Here is a 23315-nt window from a genome sequence, read left to right as displayed (position 1 = left end):
TAAATACATCTCTTTTAATCCAATAGAAATATTCCTTTTGATTTCAACATGGTTTTGCCAACAAATTCTACTCACTTGTTAACTCTGCATGCAGAGCACGGTGGAACATTTCTGAGGTGAAATGTCTGCTGCACAACCTGCATTTATACACTCGTACATCACATTACATTAGTCTTTACGGAGATTAGTGAGGAGGAAGGGACGAATCATGTCACAATTTGTGGAAATTTGAATGCGAGTTTGGGACAACATGGCGACTTACAGTACTTTTACAAAGTTCGAAAATTGTAATTTTTTTCTATAACATCAAAGAATTTATTTTGTTACCAAGATTTAATAACCAGTCTGAGTGCGGTTCCCCTTTAAGGTACAGGGGATGTGAAAAAGTAAGTTAATTAGTAAGTTAAAAGTAAGATAATTAGCTTAATTAAGGGAATATTTTGAACCAGATGTTATATATGTTATATACTGTACTGTATATATATGTTATCTTATAGGGCTCCACCCTATATTAAGATTAAAAACATTGTGAGTTTGGCCTTTATCAAACAGGTATAGGAGGAAATAAGTCATACCACAATCTAAGGAAAAGTCTGAGGATCTAAGAAAAAGCTCATCGGTCTGGAGAAGGTTACAAAACCATTTCTAATGATTTGGGACTCCACCAATCGACTGTCACACAGTTTGTCAACAAATGGAGAATGTTAAAGACCCCAGTCACTCTACCCTGGAGTATTGTTCTATCAAAATCTCTTTAAGAACAAACTGAAACATCATCACGGAAGTTACAAAGAACCACAGAGTAACAAAAGAATGGCTGCAGAAGAAAAAAATGCATGCTTTACAATGGCCTAGTCAAAAGCTGTACCTAAAATGTCACGATTGTAGTCCCTCTTCCTTAAGGGCGCTCCGGTTCTTTCACTTCGGACCTAATTTTGTGCACCTGCCCCTTGTTCCAGCCTCCTTCCCGTCCCCCTTAAAAGCCAGACACTCACTCAGTTCGCTGCCCTGCATCTGATTCCCATATCATGCGAGCCCAAGTCCTGATGGGTCTGGCTCCGTCATGTTTTTAAGTCTCTGCTCCTGTTCCCCCTGCCGGTTCCGACCCGGTTCCTGGTTTTAACCCGTCTGTTCCTGATGGACCGCCTGGCTTTGGACTTTGCCCGTTTTTTGGATTCCCCGTCTGGATTACTTTTGGATTGTTTGCCTCGGCCACACCTCCCCCGTGCACCAGCGCACCATGGACACGCCCCCCTGTCCTCATTCCCGTCTCCTGCATGACTTTTCCCCCAGTGTTTCCTCACTTTTCCCCGGATTGTGTCGTCCGCATAGGGTCCGGAAAGAACTGTTTGTTACATAAACCCCGTTAAAAGTTGTGGCAACTCTCAAATGTTGAGCAGAAGGAGCTCAAAACCTGATGTGAGAGGCTAGTCAATGGCTATAGGAAACAGTTGCAGTCATTGCTGCTCAAAGGGGCACCACCAATTACTGAATCTAAATCTAAACTTATCTTTTATTACTTCTTTTACTATCTTTTATAGTATATTTCAATTGAAAAGCCAGTCATATTTCAACATCCATGCTTTATCCAGTACCATCCAACTGCAGTACAATAAGACAGGACTCCAGTCCATTGCAGGGCACACACAGACACAAACATACACATACTAACACCAGGGCCAATTTTCCCAGAAGCCAATTAACCTACCGGTATGTCTTTGGACTGTGGGATTAAACTGAAGCACTAAGAGGAAACCCACACAAACAGGGGGAGACCATACAAACAGATAGCACCCCCGGTCCAGAATTGAAAACAGGGCCCCAGCGCTGTGAGGAAGCAATGCTAACCACTTTACCACCACATATCAACATGTTGTGAAACACATATTTTTAAATAGGAATGTTAATGAACATTTTTAATAAAAAACTGACTGCTCAAGGGCAGCATGATGGAGCAGTGGTTAGTCTCTGTAAGGTTCTGCTTTCCGGTAGTAAAGTTTCAACCAAAAAGTCCAAGGAGCTTGGTTTCAATAAGAAAAGCATACATATGCTCAGTTAAATCCATTGATCTCTAAAGGAGCAGCAAGGAGTCCACCTACATTACTATGCTCGACACAAATAAAGGGTTTTACTGGGCAACAGACACTAAATATACACAGCATGGTACCTGCAGTTCCTGGTTTCCCAGGGAAGCCGACTTCTCCCTTATCCCCTTTAGGTCCCTGAAAACCAGAAGAACCTCTCCGTCTGCTGTTTCCTACTACAAAAGAGAAAAAAACAGATAAAAATAGATCCCATAAGCATGTCAGACAGCACAGAAACACTGTGATGTTTATAAGAAAGGTATGCAGCAGTTTCCTCCTCAAAATGTTTCTTATTAAGACCTCCTTTGTGCTTCTCATAGAGCTACTATACTCTGGGAACACATTCGATTTGGTGTTGCACCATAGATTTTTAATGATTTTTACCTATTAGCCAACTAGTAAGTGACCTAGACCAAAGATTAATGGTATGACATATACAAAAGCAAGTTTGTTTCCTTGGATTACACATTCATAAAGTGTTATTTGCTCCCGAACTAAAGTGTCACCACAACTAAGATATTTACCAATAAAACTGTGTATTAGCATAATAGCCAGTACCAATAAGAATCCTATTCTGTGCTTATTTGTTTTTAAATTTTTTTATGATTTCTCATTGCCTCAGTATTGTATGTTTCATATAGAGAAATGTTCTGGTTCAGAATCACTTACCTTGAGCTGAAGTGTCCTCCTGATTTGCATTCATCTGTACACAATAAGTGAAAAAGAACAGATCAAGAATGGCAGCAATTCTTATTCAACATCTACATATTTTGGGGGGAATTTCAGTCTTTTAAAGGCATTCATATAAAACATGTACTAATGTAGTGTGAATAATAATTTCTTATGTTTGTAAAGCGCATTCCATTATTTTATGTAATAAAATGCTTCACAATCAGTATTTTCTAACTCACAGTGCATTATGACTCATGTGTGTTTCAACTGAATTTTTCTTAAAATGCTCTCATTTATTATCCTCTATTGGTAAGTCAAACATGATTATTTTTTAGCATCTAATTTACAAGATATGAAGGCTGTGTGAAAGGAGATGTCAGAGAGTTCAAGATCCAAAGCACACAGGCCCAACTTATACAACAAGAGCAAGCGCTATAGAGCCTGACCTATCAAAATAAAAATATTTCAGAAATTTAATAGCTTACATAAAACATAAAATGTAATGCGCAGAAGCCTTTTTAAAGATACTGCTGTACAGTCACATATATTACCTAATACATGTAAATTGTATTATTCAAATATTTGAAATAATAACAAAATGTAATTAAATGGAAAATGTGAAATGTATGTAAAACATCAATGCAAATATGCTATTCACAGAGTGGCACCCCAAAAAAAGAGCCAGGATAATAGTCTATGAGACAACAATGACTGTAAAATCTAACATGACAACAGTTACCCAAGTAGTGTTAGACATAATGTAGACTGTTTTGGCTTGAACAGAGAGGCAGAGCTCCTTTCCAGATCCATGCTGGCTTTTTTTTAGGTTTAGTTAACGTCTTTTTACAGAATGTCTTCACCACTAATATTTAGGAGTCTTTGAAGGTAGTCACTGGTTATTAATTAATTAAAAAGTGACTTGCATTGGATCTCTTTTTCTGGGGTCACCCTGTTTGTCTCTTGTTAGTCTTTAACACAATGATATGTAATAAAAAAAGACCAAGACCATATACAGTATCAGTCACGGCAGCATTCTAGCTTGCTGATTCCCCTTCCGTTTTAACTTTCACCCATCATGCTTCATGCTTGCTGAGGTTTTTCCTCAGCCTTGTTTGAGTTAAGGACCATTCAAGCAACAAGCACATTTTGCCTTTCCATTAGAGCACCAGCATGTAGTAAGCTTAAATGTTCAGATTTGGGACAAAAAAATTCAGAAATAAAGTAATCTCTAAGTTTATAAACTTGAATACTACATTCAAATAATAAATCCAGTATAATTTTTATTACGCATGCATAATACCATATACTATATTATAATAACTATTACAACTATTACATTCATTTTAACAAGTTGGGAGCAAGAAGTATGAAAAGATTAACCATATCAGATGATATTATGTTTGCTGGCTACATGCAGTGGTGCTTTGGATTGAAACAAAAAAAGTCAAAGTAGCAGGAACACAGAAAACCAGTGGGTGAGAGAGAAGGTATCAGGAAGAGCTGGCAGCCTTCCTTAACGGGCGATCTTGTATGCAGACTCAAATGGACCACACCAAGGCACTTTGTTAAGCTGTAAAGTGTTTTGGAACACTTACTGGTGTTTTGCAGTGAGGTCTGGGAGGCACCGGAAAAACTGTCTTTAAAATTTAGAGGGAAATTATTCTGAGAACAATCGTTTAAAAAAAACAAACAACTAAAAACAACTTTACAAATACAGTAGTAATGAGGAAAACGAATGTGGAAAGATGTTGCGATATGATAAAAAGCTTAGAACTTACTCCTTTGAGGCCCAAAACTGCTCCAGGAGGTCCTGGGGGGCCAGGAGGTCCAGGGGGGCCCTGTGAACACATAATATTAGAAATACTGTTCCTAGATTCTGAGATCCTGATAGTCTTACATGGAATGGGGAGAAATCCTTCAGAACAAAGACAACAGACTTGAGGTGACTGCAACCCCTTCTGCTGCAGGTGAACAGCAAACTTCTATACTGTACATACCACTGGTTTTACTGCAGCACAGGTACTGGAGTTGCCTACCTAAATTAGCATTAGGTAATCCTATTAGTGCAAATTATGGCCTGTGACACTATTGCCTAATGCAGTATTCTAATGTTCAGAAAGCAATAAAAACATTTAGGTGCTTCATGTATACCCGTACTCAAGACCACAAAATGATCTTCATCTACTACACTTGGGGTGAATTCAAAGTGGAAAATTTTAGAACCCAGCACACCGTGTGTGTGACAGTGTATGAAATCCAGAACGTATATGAACAGAACGGGTTCTGGGTGTTCGCAATTTGTGAATCACAATGTTTGCACTTACTGGGATTGTGCTGTGCAACTTACACTGTTATTAAAACTCTGCTGATTGGTGGAAAAATTGTTTTCTTTTAAATTAATGTTACTGTATATAATCAGCTTTACTGCTTGTTTTTATACTTAATTATTTTAAATTTTCCAAACATAAAGAAAACTGGAAATGCATGGTAGTTTAGATTTTTGTGTGACCAAAATTTTAATTTTCTCAAATTAAGCCCATTTTTAAGTTAAAGATATTGCTCTTGATTTGGAACAAAACGTTGTATTTTACAGTTTTATTAAATGTAAGCTAGGCAGTATCTGGAGCTATCAGTATTTAATGAAACTGCCAGTTGCAAAGGTTGGGCCACAAGACACACAAATGCACACAAACACAAACAGTAAAAAGCAGGTTTATTTTCATAGTAGGTCTGGTCTGTTGTCTGTGTGGCAAAGCTACAGTAGTTGAACACTGCAATATGAACTGGAGGTTTTAATCAATGCAGAAATAACTGCTTTACCAGATTCATTTAAAAGGATTTTATTTAAAAGCATTTAACACACAGAATCAGAATTTGAAAACCTGGTCAAACATCACTGTGAATTTTATACGGGCATGTAACCTACATCTTGACATTCATATAAAGATATTTAATGGGAAATTCATCAGTTTTTGTATGCCTTATTCCGGATGTGTGAATACCACATCGCATACTGTGCACAACACAAATATGCACTCAGTACAGACCATGATATGGACCATGGCTCTGTCAGATTGTTTGTACAAGCAAATGTGGTGAAAGTCTACACTTTTTGAAATCTTTTTATATCCATCTCCTGCTGTGTGCCTTTCCACAGCACCCAGAAGTCTTCAAATAGCTCCTTGTTGTCCACAGATACACGTTAGAGGCACTACCTAGCTGAAGAAACCCACAGAGACATGTGGTTTTATTCTCAAATCATCAGAATCACTACAGCTGAATACAGGTGGAGGAGGCTAATTAGTCTGTTGTGTGATTTGGAAGGCAACTGTTTACACCAGAGGTAATTTACAATTGCTGTACACTTATCCTACCAATCATTTGAAGGCTGTGCTTTACAATGTGTAAAGGTAAAATAAATTCTGATTTAATGCATCTTGATTACAGGCTGTTCAGGCCACAAAACGTTTTTCTTTGGAAAAGGTATGTAGACTTTCTATAGGCAGTGTATTACTGTGTATATGCATGGTCTAATTAGTAGAATAAGGGAGCTCTTGCAGTTTGACTGTGGAGTTGATACCACCATGTATTCATGTTTTGATTCCTGGACCCAAGAAAAGAGGGAGCCAGATACCCGGACTTATTAACTGCCCCAGAAAAAAGTGGATCTGATACCATTTTCCCCATCCAGCTGACGGCTACAGGCAACTTTGATAAACATCATGAGTGTCAGTTAGTCATTGGCCAACAGTTTATTGGAGTTTTACAAATGAGAATATATTGAAGAACCGTTTTTGTGTAAAAAATATTTAATTTCAGCATGAAACTGACTGTCACACTTACCGGCAGCACCACCGCCTCCCCCTTCTCCCCCTTCTTCCCCACCATTCCTGGACGGCCCTGCAGGGGAGAAAACTCGGTGTATCAGAGCAATAATGATAGGGTGCCAGCATGTATAACTGGAGACTGGGAACTTAACGTGTAAGTTAATATCTGGAATATAGCCAAGTGTGTTATGATGGAGGTCACATGTCACAAGTCACAAGCAAATCTTGAGCTACTGTATGTGAATGTCTCTGTGTTGTAAAACACTGACTTCATCTGCCATGCTGAATTTACTACAGATATATCTGTGGTCCTCTACCTGTCTCTACAACACACCAACTTGACTTAAAAAGATAAAGAGACAAGTTCCCATGATTTCTTCCAGCATCTTTCTAACTTTATTATTTTAACCATTATTGTCACATTTCAGATGGAGAAAGATTAGCACTTACGGGCCGGCCAGGAAACCCAAATTCCCCTTTTAGACCAGGTCGTCCTTCTGGGCCCTTTAAAAATATTGTTTTAATCAATTATTAGTATTATTTCCTCAAATTATTAAATCATTGTTCATTTCATTATTATTTCCAAATTATTATTAATGTTCCTAAAGTGTCTTCATGCCTTCGTGTTTCAGTTCTCTATTTGCCATGGAGAGCAGTTAGGATATCAAAATGATTTATGTTGGTCAAAAAGCTACAACCACTTGGGTCTAGAAAATGTCTGACATTTCATCCCCAGATGAAAGCTGTTTTACTCTAAACAAAATAGGATTTTGTAGATTTGAAGTTTTTAACAGATAACTTTGTGTCACTCCATTCTGGAAGAATAGAAGGACACTTTAGACAGGACTCTGAAGGCTTTTTTAACTATGTAGATCTCACTAAGATAAGTCTTGTCCAAGAAATCCTGAGACAGAAACAAAATAGAAAAAACACAAGATAGTCTTTACTGTTAATTTAAACTTTTTAAAAGCCACACAGAACAAGCACAGAAATTTGGCCTTAAAACATTGATACATGATAAGATTTAGTGCATATCATACCATTACTCCGATGGGCCCAGGAAAACCACGATCCCCCTGTATAACGTGGACAAGAAAAAAGTTAGTAAATTTAAACCAGTAAATGAAAAATGGCACAATCACCAGAAGCAACATATCTGACCTTCACTCCTTTAGGCCCCTGTGGTCCTCTCAGTCCTGACATCAGGGATCCATCAGCTGCAATGGTCACCCCTGGCTCACCTTTCTCACCCTACAAACACAAGAGTCAGGGCACTGCACCAGAGCTTCATGAATATTATTTGTGGATAAACAGTTTCTACAGTTTAGACAATCCAAGGTAATGCATCCACATGGATTGAAAATCACTTTATGAATATCAATAAAGAGTTACTCTAAGTGGAAAGAACTCATAACTGGAGTACCACTGGTCTAGTACACAGGTTAAAAGCAACAAGGAGTTTTAAAAAGACTGTGACGGCATCCAGGACTAGAAAGGCCTTGATCCCAAGCCTTAAAAGAATATCTTACTAAGATTAAAGGAATAGCACCTCTTTGGTCTTCATATAGAGGAGAATACTAGGGGATGTCACGCAAGCATTTAAAGACCACCAGCTGACTACTTCAGAATCAACAATGAAACAACAACCCAATTTGAAATTAGGAAGCAGAACATCTAGGACTGAAAGACACCCTTTTACACAATAGGCTTTAGGGGGTTAAGAAGAAAACTGCACATCTATGTTGTTAAAGCAGATTCCCTGGAATCATTTAAGAAATGATAGATATCATATAGGATCAATAAGCTACTAACAACCAAAAGTCCAAGAAGTTGTGTCCAACAACCTCCTCTTATCTGTAATCCTTTTTACGTTATACTAAACATAAAAATAGTATACTAAAATAAAATACTAAAATTGTAGTATATCCATATACTAAAAGGTTGAGTGTTGTGGTTATATTTGCTTAGAAGGTCTAGATTGCTGTCAATGGACTTTTGTTTACAGCTGATGTTGCTTTTTTCAATGGATTTTGTAGAACAGGAGAATGAGAATTAACAGACATAGACACCCCTTATTCAAATCAAAGCACACTTATCATCTGTTGTCCTGTTCTGCAGGAGTACTGTAGGTGTGAGTGGAAGCAGTGAGTGAGTCTACATAGCTGAAGGAGCTGTTAGGGTTTAGCATCCTTTCCCCTAGGGGGCGCTCCAAATTCCGATTGCTGTATTATTTCCAGGTGTTAAGAATCAGTGTTGATATATAAGCCTAGAGCTTCCGAAGCTCAGGGCTCAACGCTAGGACATGGATGTCCAGAGGCCTGCCTAGAACCAGCCCGCGGAGTCGTCTGAGGGCACAGGCCTTGCCAGAGGCATCACGCCCCCTGAGCCAGGGGATCTGAGGACCGGGCCCTGTATGTTCTTGGACTGTTCCCGATTTCCCTGTGTCGGTCTGGTTGGATGGATCGCCCGGTTTAGGATTATTGGACTGCGCCCTGACTTACCCCCATGGATTAGCTTGTACCTGGATGCCTTGTTTTCCCCTGTTCACCAGACCACCTGCTGTCACTGAGCACTACCTTCGCTAATAAACCCTTGTGTGTTTTCTCTGATGTCTGCTTCCTATTTGTCCTGGGTAACACCGCACCGCATAGGGTCTAATCATCAACCCTTCGTGGAAGGCTGAGGCCCATCAGTCACAGGAGCCCTGCTGTTTCATTACCTTTAATCCTGGAGGACCCTGAATGCCCGGAAAGCCTATGTCACCTTTGGGTCCCCTAGGTCCCTGTGAAAAGATCAATAAATTTGACAACAAATTGATACTACTCCCACTTGTACAACAAGGAAATAGAACAAAAAGCAGAAAGTTGTTCAGGGCATATTCTGATGACATATTTTATGTGACCCCAAATAAAGTAGATTCATTTCAAAGACTGAATTTCAATGTATATTTTTGGAACTTTGTCTTGTCACAGAGGTGATGTCTTAGCACTAAAAATAAGCAGGCATTTGCATCTGGAGAGATAAACAAATATCATTAGTAGTATGTTTTACTTTTCCTTCTTCAAATACCTTTCTATTGAAACATTGCTTAATGGAATGCATACTCTGAGAAAACGTGACAGTGTGCAAAGGAGATTAAATTGAAAGAAGTTCTGGATAAAGTGATTTAAAACCCAGTAAGGTCTCAACCTTTAGGAAATATGATAGAAACTTAAACTGAAGACAAAACATTCAAAATAAGCTTACAGGAAATCCTGCTCGGCCAGGCATGCCTTCAGGACCCTGTAACATGCAAAACATTGAAACAAGCAAGCAGAACAGGCAAATGGGCATGTAACATGTGCTTCTGTTTATCTGAATGTGTTTCATGTAAGGTTTTTCTACAGCACTGAGAAAATAGAGAGGTGTGGCCAAGCCAATTCATCAGCTGCAGATAACAAGGGGTGCCTACTGTTAGTATACTGTAATGTCACATCTTTATATTATAGAATTTATAAATCATTGTATAGAATAAACAAATATTCTTTCAAAATATGCTCGGGAGGTATTTGGTATTGCTTTCTCCATTCCTTCAGCTTTGAAAGTTGTGGAGTAAACCTGGCTGCAAGAACAAGAGGTATTATTTTGACCAATTCTTTTCACCTGCAATGGACAGTACCATTTCATCTTTTAAAGATGTCTGAATGACATCAATTTACTGTCTAAGCCAGAGGTGTAGCAATTTGGTCCCTGATAGTCTCAGGCTTTTCTGGCTTTTGTTTATGCAATGCAGTGTTGGAATAAATCAAAATTGTCATTTCCCCCTCTTGCATCTGCTCAGTAGAAAGATACCAAGAAAGTACTACATTTGTGATTGCAAGGTATTAAATAATCATCTTAAAAATGATTTATTTCATCTAAATACTCTTTTACATGTAACAGTAATTATTTAAATCCAGCCTACAACACCTTTTGTGTGGTAAGTTTGAAGGTTCAGATTTGTGCACCTACATATCCAGCCATTCAGAATGCGCGAAGGATGCTACAGTAGGTTGCAGTCCAGCCACTACGTGAGACTGCGGCAGATTGCGGTATACCGCAGCATTTCAGAAATGTTCTGTGCATGTGAGTGCGCTTTGTAAAACCGCCAGGTGGAGCTGTGAAAGCTGATCATGGTGTGTGGAGCATTTGGGCTGTCACCAGAAAACGCCTGGTTACGAATCCCGCTCAATGCTGAGGAACAATCTTTTTTCAATTATAATAAAATAAAAAAAAAAATGTTACCTTTTGAGAAGTCATGTACTGCTTGCAAAGTAGCTGATTTTGACAAACAGCTAATTTTGTTTGAAAAATTAAACATCTGTCTGCTCTAGCTTTATTTTTTATTTAATTGAGCAGAAAGTCACCTTGCTCTTGTTTTTTATTATAATGGGAGTATGAAAATTGAGTGAGCACCGGGGCGCACAGTGAGATTACTGAGATGGATAATTTTAGTAAATATGTTGATATGTCTGGATATTCGGTTTCATGAGGCAAGTTAAAATTGTATCCAGCTGTGATTTAGTTACTTGATGTTACCCCTGTGAAGTCGCAGTGTAGTGCCCATAGAGTGTTAGTTTTAATAAAACAGTGTATTACTGTGATCTTGCAAGTACGTTTTTTTAAATGTTTGTAATCGCTATTCTTCTGTTATTCAGTTTGTGCATGTTAGTTGGTGGGCATACGTTCGAAGTTAAAATTATTCCATGAGGAGGGTACCTTTAAAGCACAGAAAATGGCACCAAACTTTTTTGGATCTGTATTTTTCAAATCTGTTCAGCTTAAGGAATGCCTAAGTCATTCCTCTTTGGCACTTTAGTCATAGGGGTTACATTTACAATTATATTACATTTTTATGTTTTTTGAGAGACTGCAGAAGGCTTCAACTGATGCATAAAAATGTAGCATAATACGTTGTCGCGTCATGAAGTCACTTGCACCTGGGATCTGCTTTATTTAAAAACTAAAGTTTCTAAAAATGCAACTAGGTACTGGATATTGTTTAAATAAAAGCTGTTACAATTTTCACAAATCGATATCTTTTAAATGCCTGTGGTTTGAAGGCTCTGTCATTTTTCACAAAGTTATTGACATCAGAAAAATTGTGGTCCCATAAATAGGCATTTTAATAAGTGAAGGTTGTGAAAACCGGAGAAAACAAATGACTCTAAACTCTAATATCGTATCTGATAATTATTAACAATATTATTGTATTAATACCAGCTGATAATTTTAAACTCCTTCTATCTGTTTCAATTTCAGCTGTCTTTTTAGTACCGCTTCGTTATTCTTGAATATAATTCTACGAATACACACTATTATTGTTCGACTAGCTTGCAGAGAAAGTCATTGCCCTGCTTTTTGTCTATCATTTAATAAAAAGGTCAATGTAGAACACATTATTTATTACTGTGTGTTTATTTTGGGTCTTTATATTTACGTTTATAATGGAGAGTCCCCGTTATTCAGTGTAATGTCTGGGAAAAGTTTCTTTCTTTGAATTGAACACACCAAAACACTGAAAATTGACACAATACACCAGGAAATGTGACAGACGCATTAGCAACTCAATGAGATTCTATTAAAAAGCAGTGTGTGATCTCCTGTCCCAGCCCCAGGTGAGCAAGAACTCATAGTAAATCAACAGGTTCTGTTTTTCAGTGTGCTAATAAAAATAAAATTACTTTCTCTGCAAGATAGTCGAAGACGTAGGTGACTCAAAGCTCGAAGCCCAGCGGGTGCAGCAGCAGCAACAACAATAATAATTTAATAATAATTTTATGAAACAGCTCGGGATTATTGTTATAATTTGTCTATTATTACTGAATCCCTCAACTCGTTCACTTGTGATTATTTTGGAAACATTTTGATATGTTCCTTTTAACCACATTGCTGTCGATACTGTTGCAATAGGCAATGAAACGCCCAGAGTTTGTAATGTTGGGAGCTGTGAACAAGTTAGACTTTGATACAGTACAAAAAAATGTATTTCCCACAAGCTGTACTGTAGTGGCTTTAAAACTATACAGCATCGAGCTGTATGCATGTGGCACATCTTTGTTCAAGTTTTAAAACTACAGTAAGGAACAACGAGTGTTTAGAAACAACAGGACATGATTGCTGATTGCCTTATGTTGAAGAGTGACAAACAACAGAGGGCATGCTACTGAAAATACATCCCCACCCCCAAGAACTGTCTATTCTACATAACAAACACAGCGTGATGTAACACTCCTAGCCTTTGTGACAACTATTTGTTAACGACGTACAGAGCTTACATAAAGTGACTGCAATGGAATACGTAAAAGTTAATTCCAAGCTGAAAATAAAGGACTCAACGTGTCTCCTCTATAATTCTTCAGCTTACAGATCGTCCAAGGTCTTCATTATTAATAATATTAATAATGCCTTTAGTAGTGCATTAAAATTGGAACATTTTTACAAAGTGTAAACCCTCCTGTCTATTTTCTAACCGCTTTATCCAGGACAGATAGGAGTCTCACCTGCACTATTTGGTTATTTTTTACGATTCTGACAGACTTCCGAATGCTTCGACTGTTGCTTAAAAATGGAACATAATGCGTACTGTCGGGAAAGAGCAGTTGAGCACAAAACATCATTCCGACTTCAAAAAGACTTGCATATGTAGTTTATTCTTATCTGTGTGAAAACAGGAAATACAGCGGGAGCTTCACAAATTAAAGAGGTCTGGAACACCCTGTCTCAAAAATAGGTGTTTTAACCAGCAAAGGTTGTGAAAACAGTGCCAAATCATTCCAAACAAAACACAATTTCGAACTACAAGCAATTTGAAATGTTTAGCTATTAATAAATTCATATTGTTAATAAATATCAGATATGTTATTATAGTTTATTTTCAGCTGTCTTTTTAATACTGTTTTGTTATTCTCAATTATAATTATAATTTATACGATTTCATTTTAAGGCTTGTTGTAAAAGCTTGTCTTTGTATGCCCCACTTGAATGAATAAGGTATTTTGAATTGACTTGAATTAAACCAGCTGAACTGCTTCTTACTCCCAATGTTGACAGTATACACGTTTGTCCATTCATGTTGTTGATCTAATTTAACTTTGAACATATTGTGATATGTAGAAATACAAAAGAATTCAATATTTTGTCCATAATATTGACTATTTTACTATTTTTTAAAACAAATGCGTATTTTTTAAAGGAAAACTCACGCCATAAGCAGGATTCGAACCCCAGCTTTGTTTGACAACAAACCGCTCAGCAGCTTAGGCTATATCTGAAAAGGGCAGGCAAAATGTTTCCAAGTAATCACGTGTGAATGAGTCAAATTGATGCAGATGTTTACAAGTGGACTACGGTAATACTTTGAGCTATATAAATATATTCAGATCCTTAAATTAATATTATTAATTTCTTTAGATACACCATTAAATATTATATTCTCTAAAAAGTATTCAGTTTTTAACTGTGATAATGAGCGCAAGTAACTACCACTAATGGCCATATGCAGTTTGATAATATATTTATATTCGTAGATTAATATCGTTTATGGCGCTCAGAGACGTTATGCTTCTCTTATTTTTATGCTCAGCTCCCAATATTTTCCCTTTAGTTGTAAAATTTCATATTAATATTCAATATTAAGCAGATTAAAACATGCACAGTAAAGAGATTAAATGAAGCAATCGTTTCATTGACAACCAATGCACCACAAGTGCCACCCGTCGGTCATGTTGACCAGCCTTAATACTGTGGTATTCCGCAGATAATTTTGCGCAGTACGAGTTTTTACCAGGCTTTTTGAATGGCTGCATATGTACAACTTAAGACACTTAACCTGGGGATGATTCCTGCACAGAAGAGTTCTAAGGCTCAAACTGGTAAAAATGGGAAAATCAAGTCATGTTGTTAAGTCTATGGTGGCTGTAGAAAATCCTATACTCAATTCCTGTTCTTATGACATTCATGTAATGTGATATTATGCAATGTTAATTTCTCGCACAGGCATCAGAGCAATAATAATAAAATAATGACACATGCAAGTAGTCATTTTTTTAAATGCCATCTTATCATTATTCAAAGCAAATGCAGTTATGAGCATGTGAAAAAAGATTTTGCTCATCATCTCACATGGCCAAACTGAAAACCACAAATCATGCAAGAGATGTTTTCTTCACGGTGTCCATGTGAGTACTCACAGGAAGTCCCGGTGGACCCTGAATTCCAGTGAAGTTAAGGATTCCTTCGGTACCATTGAGCAAAAGCTGAGGAAGAAAAATCAATGGTGACTACTGTAGCTTTCGTTTCATGTTATTACAACATATTAAAAATAAAATGTGTGATAATTTTCCAAATTTCATAATGTTCTGCAGAACAAAATCATGAGAAACAAACAGTTTGTGTGACTGTTACAAAAAGGTGCTGAGGATTTTGGTACAGGAGATTACTATTTGTAAAGCGTATGAACAATTAAAAACAGAGGACCAGAAGTCAGCCTGACGAGACAGCCCGGCCATATGCGGGATCATGCTCTCCTCTCCCAGGTCTGCCAGCCCCACCTGCGCTTTAAAAAAATACTTACTTCCTGGAGGGATATAATATCCCCTGGTGGACCTGGGGGTCCTGGAGGGCCTGTTATACTCTTTCCATCCTGTCCTGGCTCTCCCTGTAACACAGAAGGTATTTGTTACTAAAATTTGTTACTACGACAAAATTCTACTTGCCTCTTCAGAGTGAACATTAAAATGAGCTGTACTGTACCTTTGGTCCTTGGCTACCTTTTTCTCCTTTTTCACCCTGCAAAAAACACACTGGTTTAATCAATGTTAATGTTTATCAGTGTTTTGGTTTTCTTTTGGGTGAACCATAGGAAAAACATCTGAAAGGACTTTATATTCTTTGCCTTTGATTCCGAGAAGATAGTTTTGACTGCAATTCTGTTGCCACCTACAGGAAAACTGATGCTACTTATTTATTTCCATTTTTGAAAAGTTCCTGCCAAAGAGGTGTATTTTTTTCTCCCATGGTTAAAATAAAACTAGTTTACAAGCTCAACCGGTAACACAAGTGAGTTTTAACAGTTATTGCCAGCAGACATACTGTATCACCCTGCAACTCACAACTAGTAACCCACCGAAGCTCAGCAGGTGTGAGCCTGGTCAGTACCTGGATGAGAGAAATACAAGGAAAAACTGAGGTTGTTGCTGGAACAGTTGTTAGTGAGGCCAGCAGGGGGCGTTTACTCTGTAGTCTGTGAGGGTTCTAATGCCCCAGTTTAGTGATGAGTACACTATACTGTAAAAAGGTGCTGTTCTTTGAATGAGACATTAAAAATCCCAGGGTTCTTCTTGAAAAGAGTAATGTAGTTACCCTGGTGTCCCGGCCAAATTTCCCACTGGCCTTTACCAATCATGGTCCCCTAATAATAATCCCCGTCTATGAATTTGCTTCATGACTCTGTTCTCCTCCCCGCTGATAGCCGATGTATAGTGAGTGTACAGTACTAGCGACCTATGGCTGCCATTGCAGCCATCAAGGTGGAGGTGAAACATACAGTACTAGACACAGACAACACCCCGGCTCTGGAATTGCCACAGTGCCTCCCAATACTGAACTATCCCTAGAATACTTCTACAGTTTATCTACAGGATTTAAAAATGAGCTAACTGAAGGACATTTTAAACAATTGTTATTGTATGAAGGATGCTTTACAGAAAACTGTTAAGATACAGGATAAAACAAAACAGAAAAAATCAATAATCGTTGCTCATAGAGCACAATGTACATTAACTGTATATTGTAGTCACCTACATTAAAGTTATGGTCACTTGCAAAAGCCCATGGGCACACATAAGCCTTTAATCATTGTGCAATCCACAGCTTTTACAAAACGTTTCCATTCGACAGAAGAAAATTAACCTGGGTTTTATCAATGAACTTCACCTGAAAAAAATTATGAAATTTTGTCATATACTTTAGCACTGGTATACAACAGTCACCTTTATTAAAATAAAATCTATTTTTGTGCATCATTTAAACTCTTGAGCTCTCTGATAAGAAGCCCATGCCAAGGCCGAATTAGGTATTCTCGAATTTGGGTGGTGATGTTTCAGTTGTATACTGTAACAGATGGAAAAGTGACTGACCCTTGGCCCTGGCAGGCCTGCTAATCCTGGTTTGCCATCTAATCCTGGGGTTCCTGGGTCACCCTGGAGGGAAAGATGGAAACAGCATGTTGAGAAAAAGAGCACTAATGTAAAACATTACAAAACACAGGAAGTACAAAGGGATACAATTGCTGTTAATTTGAAAATCTATAAGATGCTCTTCATTTTACTTGCACAGTATTACAATATCAGCTTGCCTGTTATCATGGTAAACAATTTCAATACAGAGAAATATACTGATCCGCAAAGGAAACATTAATCTATTTTATCAATTCAAGTTTTTAGAAAAATAATGGATAAGGATTTTTGATATTTGTTAAATATTTTAGCTTTGTGTTCAGTGATTGTTCATTTATGACTGTGACAGGTACACATCACTGACTTTGACTGCTGCATAAGCACTAAGCGAAAAATATTTGGCAGAGGTCAAACATAGTGAACATGAAGAAGGAACCAATATGCCCCTCTTATAAAATAACTATGCCTTTACATCACTGGTATATTGGAAGCTGGACTAAGGCACATCAGGATGGACTCGCCAGTTACATTCAAGTCCTGTTTAGCGATGAGTTGTTTTACGCAGACTGCCTTGACAGGTGAGCAGAGTGCAGCTGTGTAGAATTATACACTAATTGTTTTGTATAAAAGCGCAGTCAGTGGGATGTTCCAAGAGTGCTGGTTTTGGCGGACGTTTCTAGTTGCTACAGAACTATACTTGTAGTGGTAGAATGCACAGGAATGCACAGTGATAAACTGACAAAGTCCTAGGAGCTCACTTGCTACTGCCCTTCCTGCTGGCTCATCTGGACATGACATCATTTCAGAAGGACACTGGCCCTGATGCTAAATTTTGTAACAACAGCTTTCTATTGAGATGACAATGTGACATTTATGCCAAGGACACGTTCCTAAATAGATTTGAGTGTTATTGATTTGAGTGTTATCTCATGAGACAAGCATTCTTGTACCGGGTTATATGTTTGTCAAGAGGAATTAGAAATGGGAAGTCCCCAACCTGGAGCAAAACATGAATCAAAGCTTCTATTGCTTCGCACAGTCACCACATACACAGTTTTTAACTTTTACAGATGATCCCCAGTTGATCAGCTTTTTGATGAAAATGTTAATCAGCATAATGAATGTTTATGGCTGTTCAAAAAACTGTCAGGGCACTTGCTACAGAAATAATTGTGTCATTTATCTGACAATCGCTTTGTGGTTGTTGCAGTCATATGTATTGTCTTTCTATGCTCAGTACATAACTACCAGGAAGACTGAAATAAATTAGATTTGTGATAAAAGCAATGTTTTTTTTTTACAATCAGGAATTCTTATAACTCCCGTCTAAAGGAAATGACTTACAAGCATTTTCACTACATATTTACCTTTTCACCAGGTTGTCCATCAAGCCCAGCTGCACCCTGAATGGAACACAGTAGCTTTTATTTTTAAAATAATTGATGTTACGTGTAGGACAATGAAAATAATGTATTAATAATACTATTTTAACACTTTGATGGCTAAACTACTAAACTATTAAACGTGTTTTCATTTAAGCTGTTTCAGAACAGTGAGGTTAACAGAGCAGTGGTGACAAGCATCCAAACCTGTGGGCCGAATCCCACACTCAGAACGTTTTACTAAACTGACATCTATTGATGATATAATATCTGCTAATTGCACTTCAAAAGTGGGTACAGTATATTATTGTAAAGAAAGCACCAAAGAAGTAAAACACTATGTAATGGTTGTATCTAGTATTTTAGGAATTCACTGTATGTACAGCACACATAAGGCTTGTTTAGATTAAATTTGACCTGTCATAGCAAATGAGTTTGACACCCCTGGTAAAGAGAGAAGGTGAGAAATACTGTATATGGAGAGGTGACCCATGCTGATTTATTAGGCTAGATAGCAGCTAGGTTACCTTCGGTCCAGGAGAGCCAGGAAGTCCAGGAGTGCCCTGTTAAATAAAGCCAAAAGTACAATTCAGTCTAGTTCAAGCATGAGGAAATACTCAGAGCATTCATATCATAGACATGTTATGTTACCAGCTAATGTACTGCACATTAAACATTCATGTAGGTAGTGTAAGAGGACCCGGGGAAGGGTCATTTATAACCGGTATTTCCGGAACGAAACACTGAAAATACTCTATATAGACCTGGGCAAGATGGCCACCCAGGATAACCAGCTGACCCGCTATTGGAAAAAGCCTGTCCAGTGAAACAAGGAGACACAGCTGAACTACATCAGGAAACAGGATATAAATGCCCCAGAAGCGATGAGCCGGCGTGGAAGCCGATAAGGTGAAAGCGTTTTGGAGGAAGGAGAGATATTAGGAGTGTGCTAGAAGAGAATTAAGAATAACAGACTATTGGATACGGATTTTAACTAGGATTACGGATTACGGCTTGGATACGACGCAGAGGAGTGTCGACATACGGATTTGGGAACTTGGATTGTTTAAGGATACTGACAACGGATTGCGGAACGGATTTGGGGAGACACACGGACGAAGAGCACAGAAGAACAGTGTGGTGTGAGTTAAAACTCTTTTATGCCTATTTTCCCCCGGCGACACCACAGTAGCAAGACAAAACATGCAACATTTAAGAAAAAAAATGCAACATTTCAGCTGTGGAGCCTTTGGCTGTGACACACCTAACACATCTGAAAAAGGCTCCACAGGTGAAAGTTTGTCTCTCTTTTCATTTCCTTTCAGCATGGAATAAACCTTTACCAGTTCCTCTTCTAAACATGCATGCCCATCAAGGCTTGCAAACGTTCTCTCATGATTTGTTACATTCTAAACCTGTACCTTCCAGCTAGAAACACAAGTTACATAAGGAGGGTTTTATTTTCCACCTTTTTTTAAAACCAAATCTGATTTTCTCCTTGGCTTTCAAAATGTTATACTGTATGTGTTTCTGAAATAAATGCAAAAATGTGGGATTCAAGACTTCTAATCATGAAAGGCTGGTGAAAGAGAGGGGAACACAGCAGCCCCAGTGGCTGTGATGGGATGTGAACTCTCTTCTCCTGCTCAGGCTGTCTGGCTGCTCACTCACTGGAGGTCCCCTCATCCCTGGCTCGCCGATGGGGCCAAGTCTCCCAGATCCTTCCATATCCTGCAAACATCAGAATATCAACACTGGAGGTGTTATCAACACGATACCAACACTTTACCGATGGTAAAAAAATTAATCATAATAATAACAAAGTTTAAATATTTTGGACTGGATTTTTATTAAACCTGTTTAAATAATTGGTTCACTTGGTTGGCACAACTGTCAGTGAATTCTAGATTCAAAAATAGGCTGTAAATTACAGACAGAAATGGTACATGGAACTAAAATATTTCACTGTTCTTGTAAGTGAAATACTGCAAATACAGCACATGCCAAACTGGGTTAAAGGATTTTAATTTCTGCTTTGAAAAGAACAATAACAAAACAGCTACTATAACGACAGCTACTAAGAAAATAGTAAACAATTAAAATATGTTTTTCTTATATCTTTTTTAAAAAATATAATTCTTATATTTATTTTCTGTCAGTAAGATTAATTAAACCCATTCCTTTACACTGTCTCATGTTTTTTTTCTGGATTATGTTCAATCTATGAAGGATGACAACACACCTCAAGTTCAAAACTGTAGCCCCTTCCTGGGGGCCCAGGTGGCCCAGGGGGGCCCTGGGGACCTGGAAGGCCTCTCTCTCCGTCAGACCCTGGAAGGCCAGGTGGACCAGTCATCCCAGGTTCTGCTGCATCTCCCTGTGAGGAAGCGAATGGAGTTTTGATTAAATGGCAGGCTGTGAAAAAGCAGAGGTGTGACCAGACTTTTACAAAAGCTGGGGCACATTAGAAGAAACGTTTCTCAACAAGTGAATCAGTATATTACCAATTACCTAATTGGTTAATTCGTTCAGGATTTTTCCTGGTTTGAATAAAGTCTGCAACTTTGAATCAGCCTAAGTTACTGTTCTAATCCCTCTCCAGCAAAGGAAGATGTGGACCGTGTAAATAGTCCCCTAAAATACTGGAGCGATGAGGCTGCAATGGACAATACTGCAATTGCACAGTTGCCTGGCAGACTCCAAGGGTTCCTGCTGTGAAGCAAGCCAATGACCCTCAGCTGACTCAAGCCTACGCAGCTCTGATGATGCTCTGCCTGTCGCAAGCAATACTGGAAAATCCCAGTTGCAAACACCAAAATCTAGCTAAAGACAAAATAACTTATTTTGACGTAACACAGAAATAAGGCAATAATGTGTTATTTTTACTGTAAGAAGATAAATAATGTCTTTGCAGAAACACTTAGTACAGCATGTGGTTACAGATACAAACATTCAACAGACTGCAATTTGTCATGGTTATTTTATGATTTGTTTACCATGAAATACATTTAAATTTTCATGTTAAAACATGAAATGTCATGAAAAGTTATTTTCATGATGGCAGACCAGGTGTTGTCATATTTCATTCACGTTTCCTTTGTTTCATATGTATGAAATACCTTTGGTCCACGCGGCCCAGCCAGGCCCGGATTGCCCTGTAAGAGAAACCAACATATTGTAGTCAAATTACAAACAAGTGACAAGCAACTTTTTAAGAATATTTAAGAATACCAGCTTGATAAAATAATTTGAATGTTCTCATAAATATTTTTTTTTCAGATCATTGTTGACATGCAGTAATTTCTCAGCAACTGATATACAGTAGGTTTTACTGTATAGTACACCAGGTGAAGAGGTGAACAGAATGTACTGTAGAAGTAGTGTCCTCTCACAGGTAGATAATTAGCTCCCCACTGCCAGCTGCAGTACTCAGGCCCTGTGCCATCCTGTCAAATCCTCTGGATACCCTACCATGATATTTTCTAATTTGTTTTAGGTAAGACTTCAGTTAACCTGAATAATAAGGTTTTAGATGTTTGTAGTTTTATGTTTAGTGATATTAGTGTTTTGTTGGTTAAGGTTTGAGTGTTTGTATTTGTTTTAAAGGTAGAAAAAATTTAAACAAGAGGGTGCAGGGCGTCAGATACAAGCACTGAACTCCACTGGTTAATTGCGTCAAGCCGTAAGGTTAACAATGTCTGTTTGTTGTAAGTAAAGTGTAATGTAATTATAATGTTAGAATTTTTTTTGTTGTGTTTGTGAATGAAAGATATATGAGGGTGATAATTCCCTGCTACTAGCTGCAGTGGTAGCTGCAGCTGAAGGGAATTCTTAAAAGAATATTTTCTATTCTTTTAAGAAAATAATACTTTTTAAAAAAAAAGCGATATGAGGTCATTCTAAGTGCGCCTGTGACAACAGACCATCACCAGTGAAGTCACCAGCACAGGATGAGACCTGCAGGACATCACCACAGCCTGGTAGTTTAGGAACTCACGAAGTAACGCTGTCAGGAAGTTGCCCAGTGGGTTTATGGGACTTGTAGTTCCTATAGCTAATGCAGCATCTGTGAGCTATAGTCGCTAGTTTCGGTATACAGCTCCCCAAGATTGAAGCAAACCTATGTGCCCTTGCAGGTGGAGTAAACTTGTAGCTTCTGCCTGCTATGGGCAATTATTAAGACAAGGTTACAAAAAGAGCACATCTTTCATAAAAAAGTACAGACTGATCATTGAAATGAAAACCAAAGGGGATTCTATCTTATCAGTGGCACAATATGTCACTCTGTATCTTTGTTATCACAAAATGCTGGCAGCTGCAATGCTTATAAAGTAGCTACAGTATATAGAGCTTGAACAACACAACATATTTAGTAAACAAAGGGAGCTGTGCAGAACTAGTATAAGTGTTTAGGGTATCTCTCCATTATGTAACAACAGGTTTCCCTTACCGACCACGAGACTGCCAATCATAGAACTCACTCATGCACAGTTTCCATGCTGAGTACTAGCCTTCCCAGCTGCGGCTTCTGCCAAAAGAACATGTGGCTTCTCCACAACCTCAGAACTCTGTTTTGTCACCTTGCCCCCCCTCACACATTTCCCTAACACCCCATGTGTCTCTCCACCCAGCAAGATGCTCCTTTGCATATTTTTCACACTAGTATGCACACTTAAATTTCAGTGCTCTCTTCAAGCTTTGGCTATTTTTATCATTTCTGCTTTAATATTTAAAACATATGCTACTACTTTCATAAGCTAATAATAATTCACATTATTTGTAATTTTTAAGGGACAATATTCCAGGTTATGGAAGAATCTGATGTGTCGGAACTAATCACGGGTGATTTCAGGAACATGACTCCTGCGGTTTGTGAGAAATCTGTATTCTAAAATGCAATCAGATCTGTCCTAGTACCCGTTGGGGTTTCAGTTGTATTGAATTAACAGAATTTATTAGAAATCACTTCTGGGACAGATAACACTAATATTACTATCACGTTGTAACAATGCCGGCTTTTCCACCACCATAAGTGCAATCCAGCTAGTGTGTCATCTTAGTTTTACAGACAGTGTACTACCTCTCATTCAATCTTGTGGACAGAACCCTTCTCTGGTCCTAGCTCTTGTGTTTGTCCCCTTCTGGAGGAGGTCT

At 38.1% G+C, this 23315-nt stretch overlaps 1 protein-coding gene across 3 annotated transcripts in view; it reads right to left on the bottom strand.

The window, feature by feature from the left end:
- The window catches only part of LOC148832868 (collagen alpha-1(XV) chain-like), a 112650-nt gene that overhangs the window by 13075 nt on the left and 76260 nt on the right, over positions 1–23315 (bottom strand). Inside the window, exons 15-33 of one of the 3 annotated variants that reach the window (XM_088918877.1) lie at positions 21281–21316; positions 20404–20538; positions 19833–19892; positions 18689–18724; positions 18147–18182; positions 16741–16803; positions 15356–15391; positions 15177–15260; positions 14794–14859; positions 9830–9865; positions 9303–9365; positions 7745–7834; positions 7624–7659; positions 7034–7087; positions 6600–6656; positions 4535–4594; positions 4352–4393; positions 2754–2787; positions 2168–2260 (exon numbers count right to left, since the gene is read on the bottom strand). In XM_088918877.1, the coding sequence (XP_088775003.1) occupies positions 2168–2260; positions 2754–2787; positions 4352–4393; positions 4535–4594; positions 6600–6656; positions 7034–7087; positions 7624–7659; positions 7745–7834; positions 9303–9365; positions 9830–9865; positions 14794–14859; positions 15177–15260; positions 15356–15391; positions 16741–16803; positions 18147–18182; positions 18689–18724; positions 19833–19892; positions 20404–20538; positions 21281–21316 (1117 nt within the window). The remainder of the gene's footprint in view (positions 1–2167; positions 2261–2753; positions 2788–4351; positions 4394–4534; positions 4595–6599; positions 6657–7033; positions 7088–7623; positions 7660–7744; positions 7835–9302; positions 9366–9829; positions 9866–14793; positions 14860–15176; positions 15261–15355; positions 15392–16740; positions 16804–18146; positions 18183–18688; positions 18725–19832; positions 19893–20403; positions 20539–21280; positions 21317–23315) is intronic. The other 2 variants (XM_088918879.1, XM_088918878.1) reach the window with 2 other exon arrangements.

The sequence above is a fragment of the Atractosteus spatula genome, chromosome 6 (genome assembly GCF_055471065.1).
Source record: "Atractosteus spatula isolate fAtrSpa1 chromosome 6, fAtrSpa1.hap1, whole genome shotgun sequence".
NCBI classification, from domain to species: domain Eukaryota; kingdom Metazoa; phylum Chordata; class Actinopteri; order Semionotiformes; family Lepisosteidae; genus Atractosteus; species Atractosteus spatula.
This window is presented reverse-complemented; position numbering and strand designations above follow the sequence as displayed.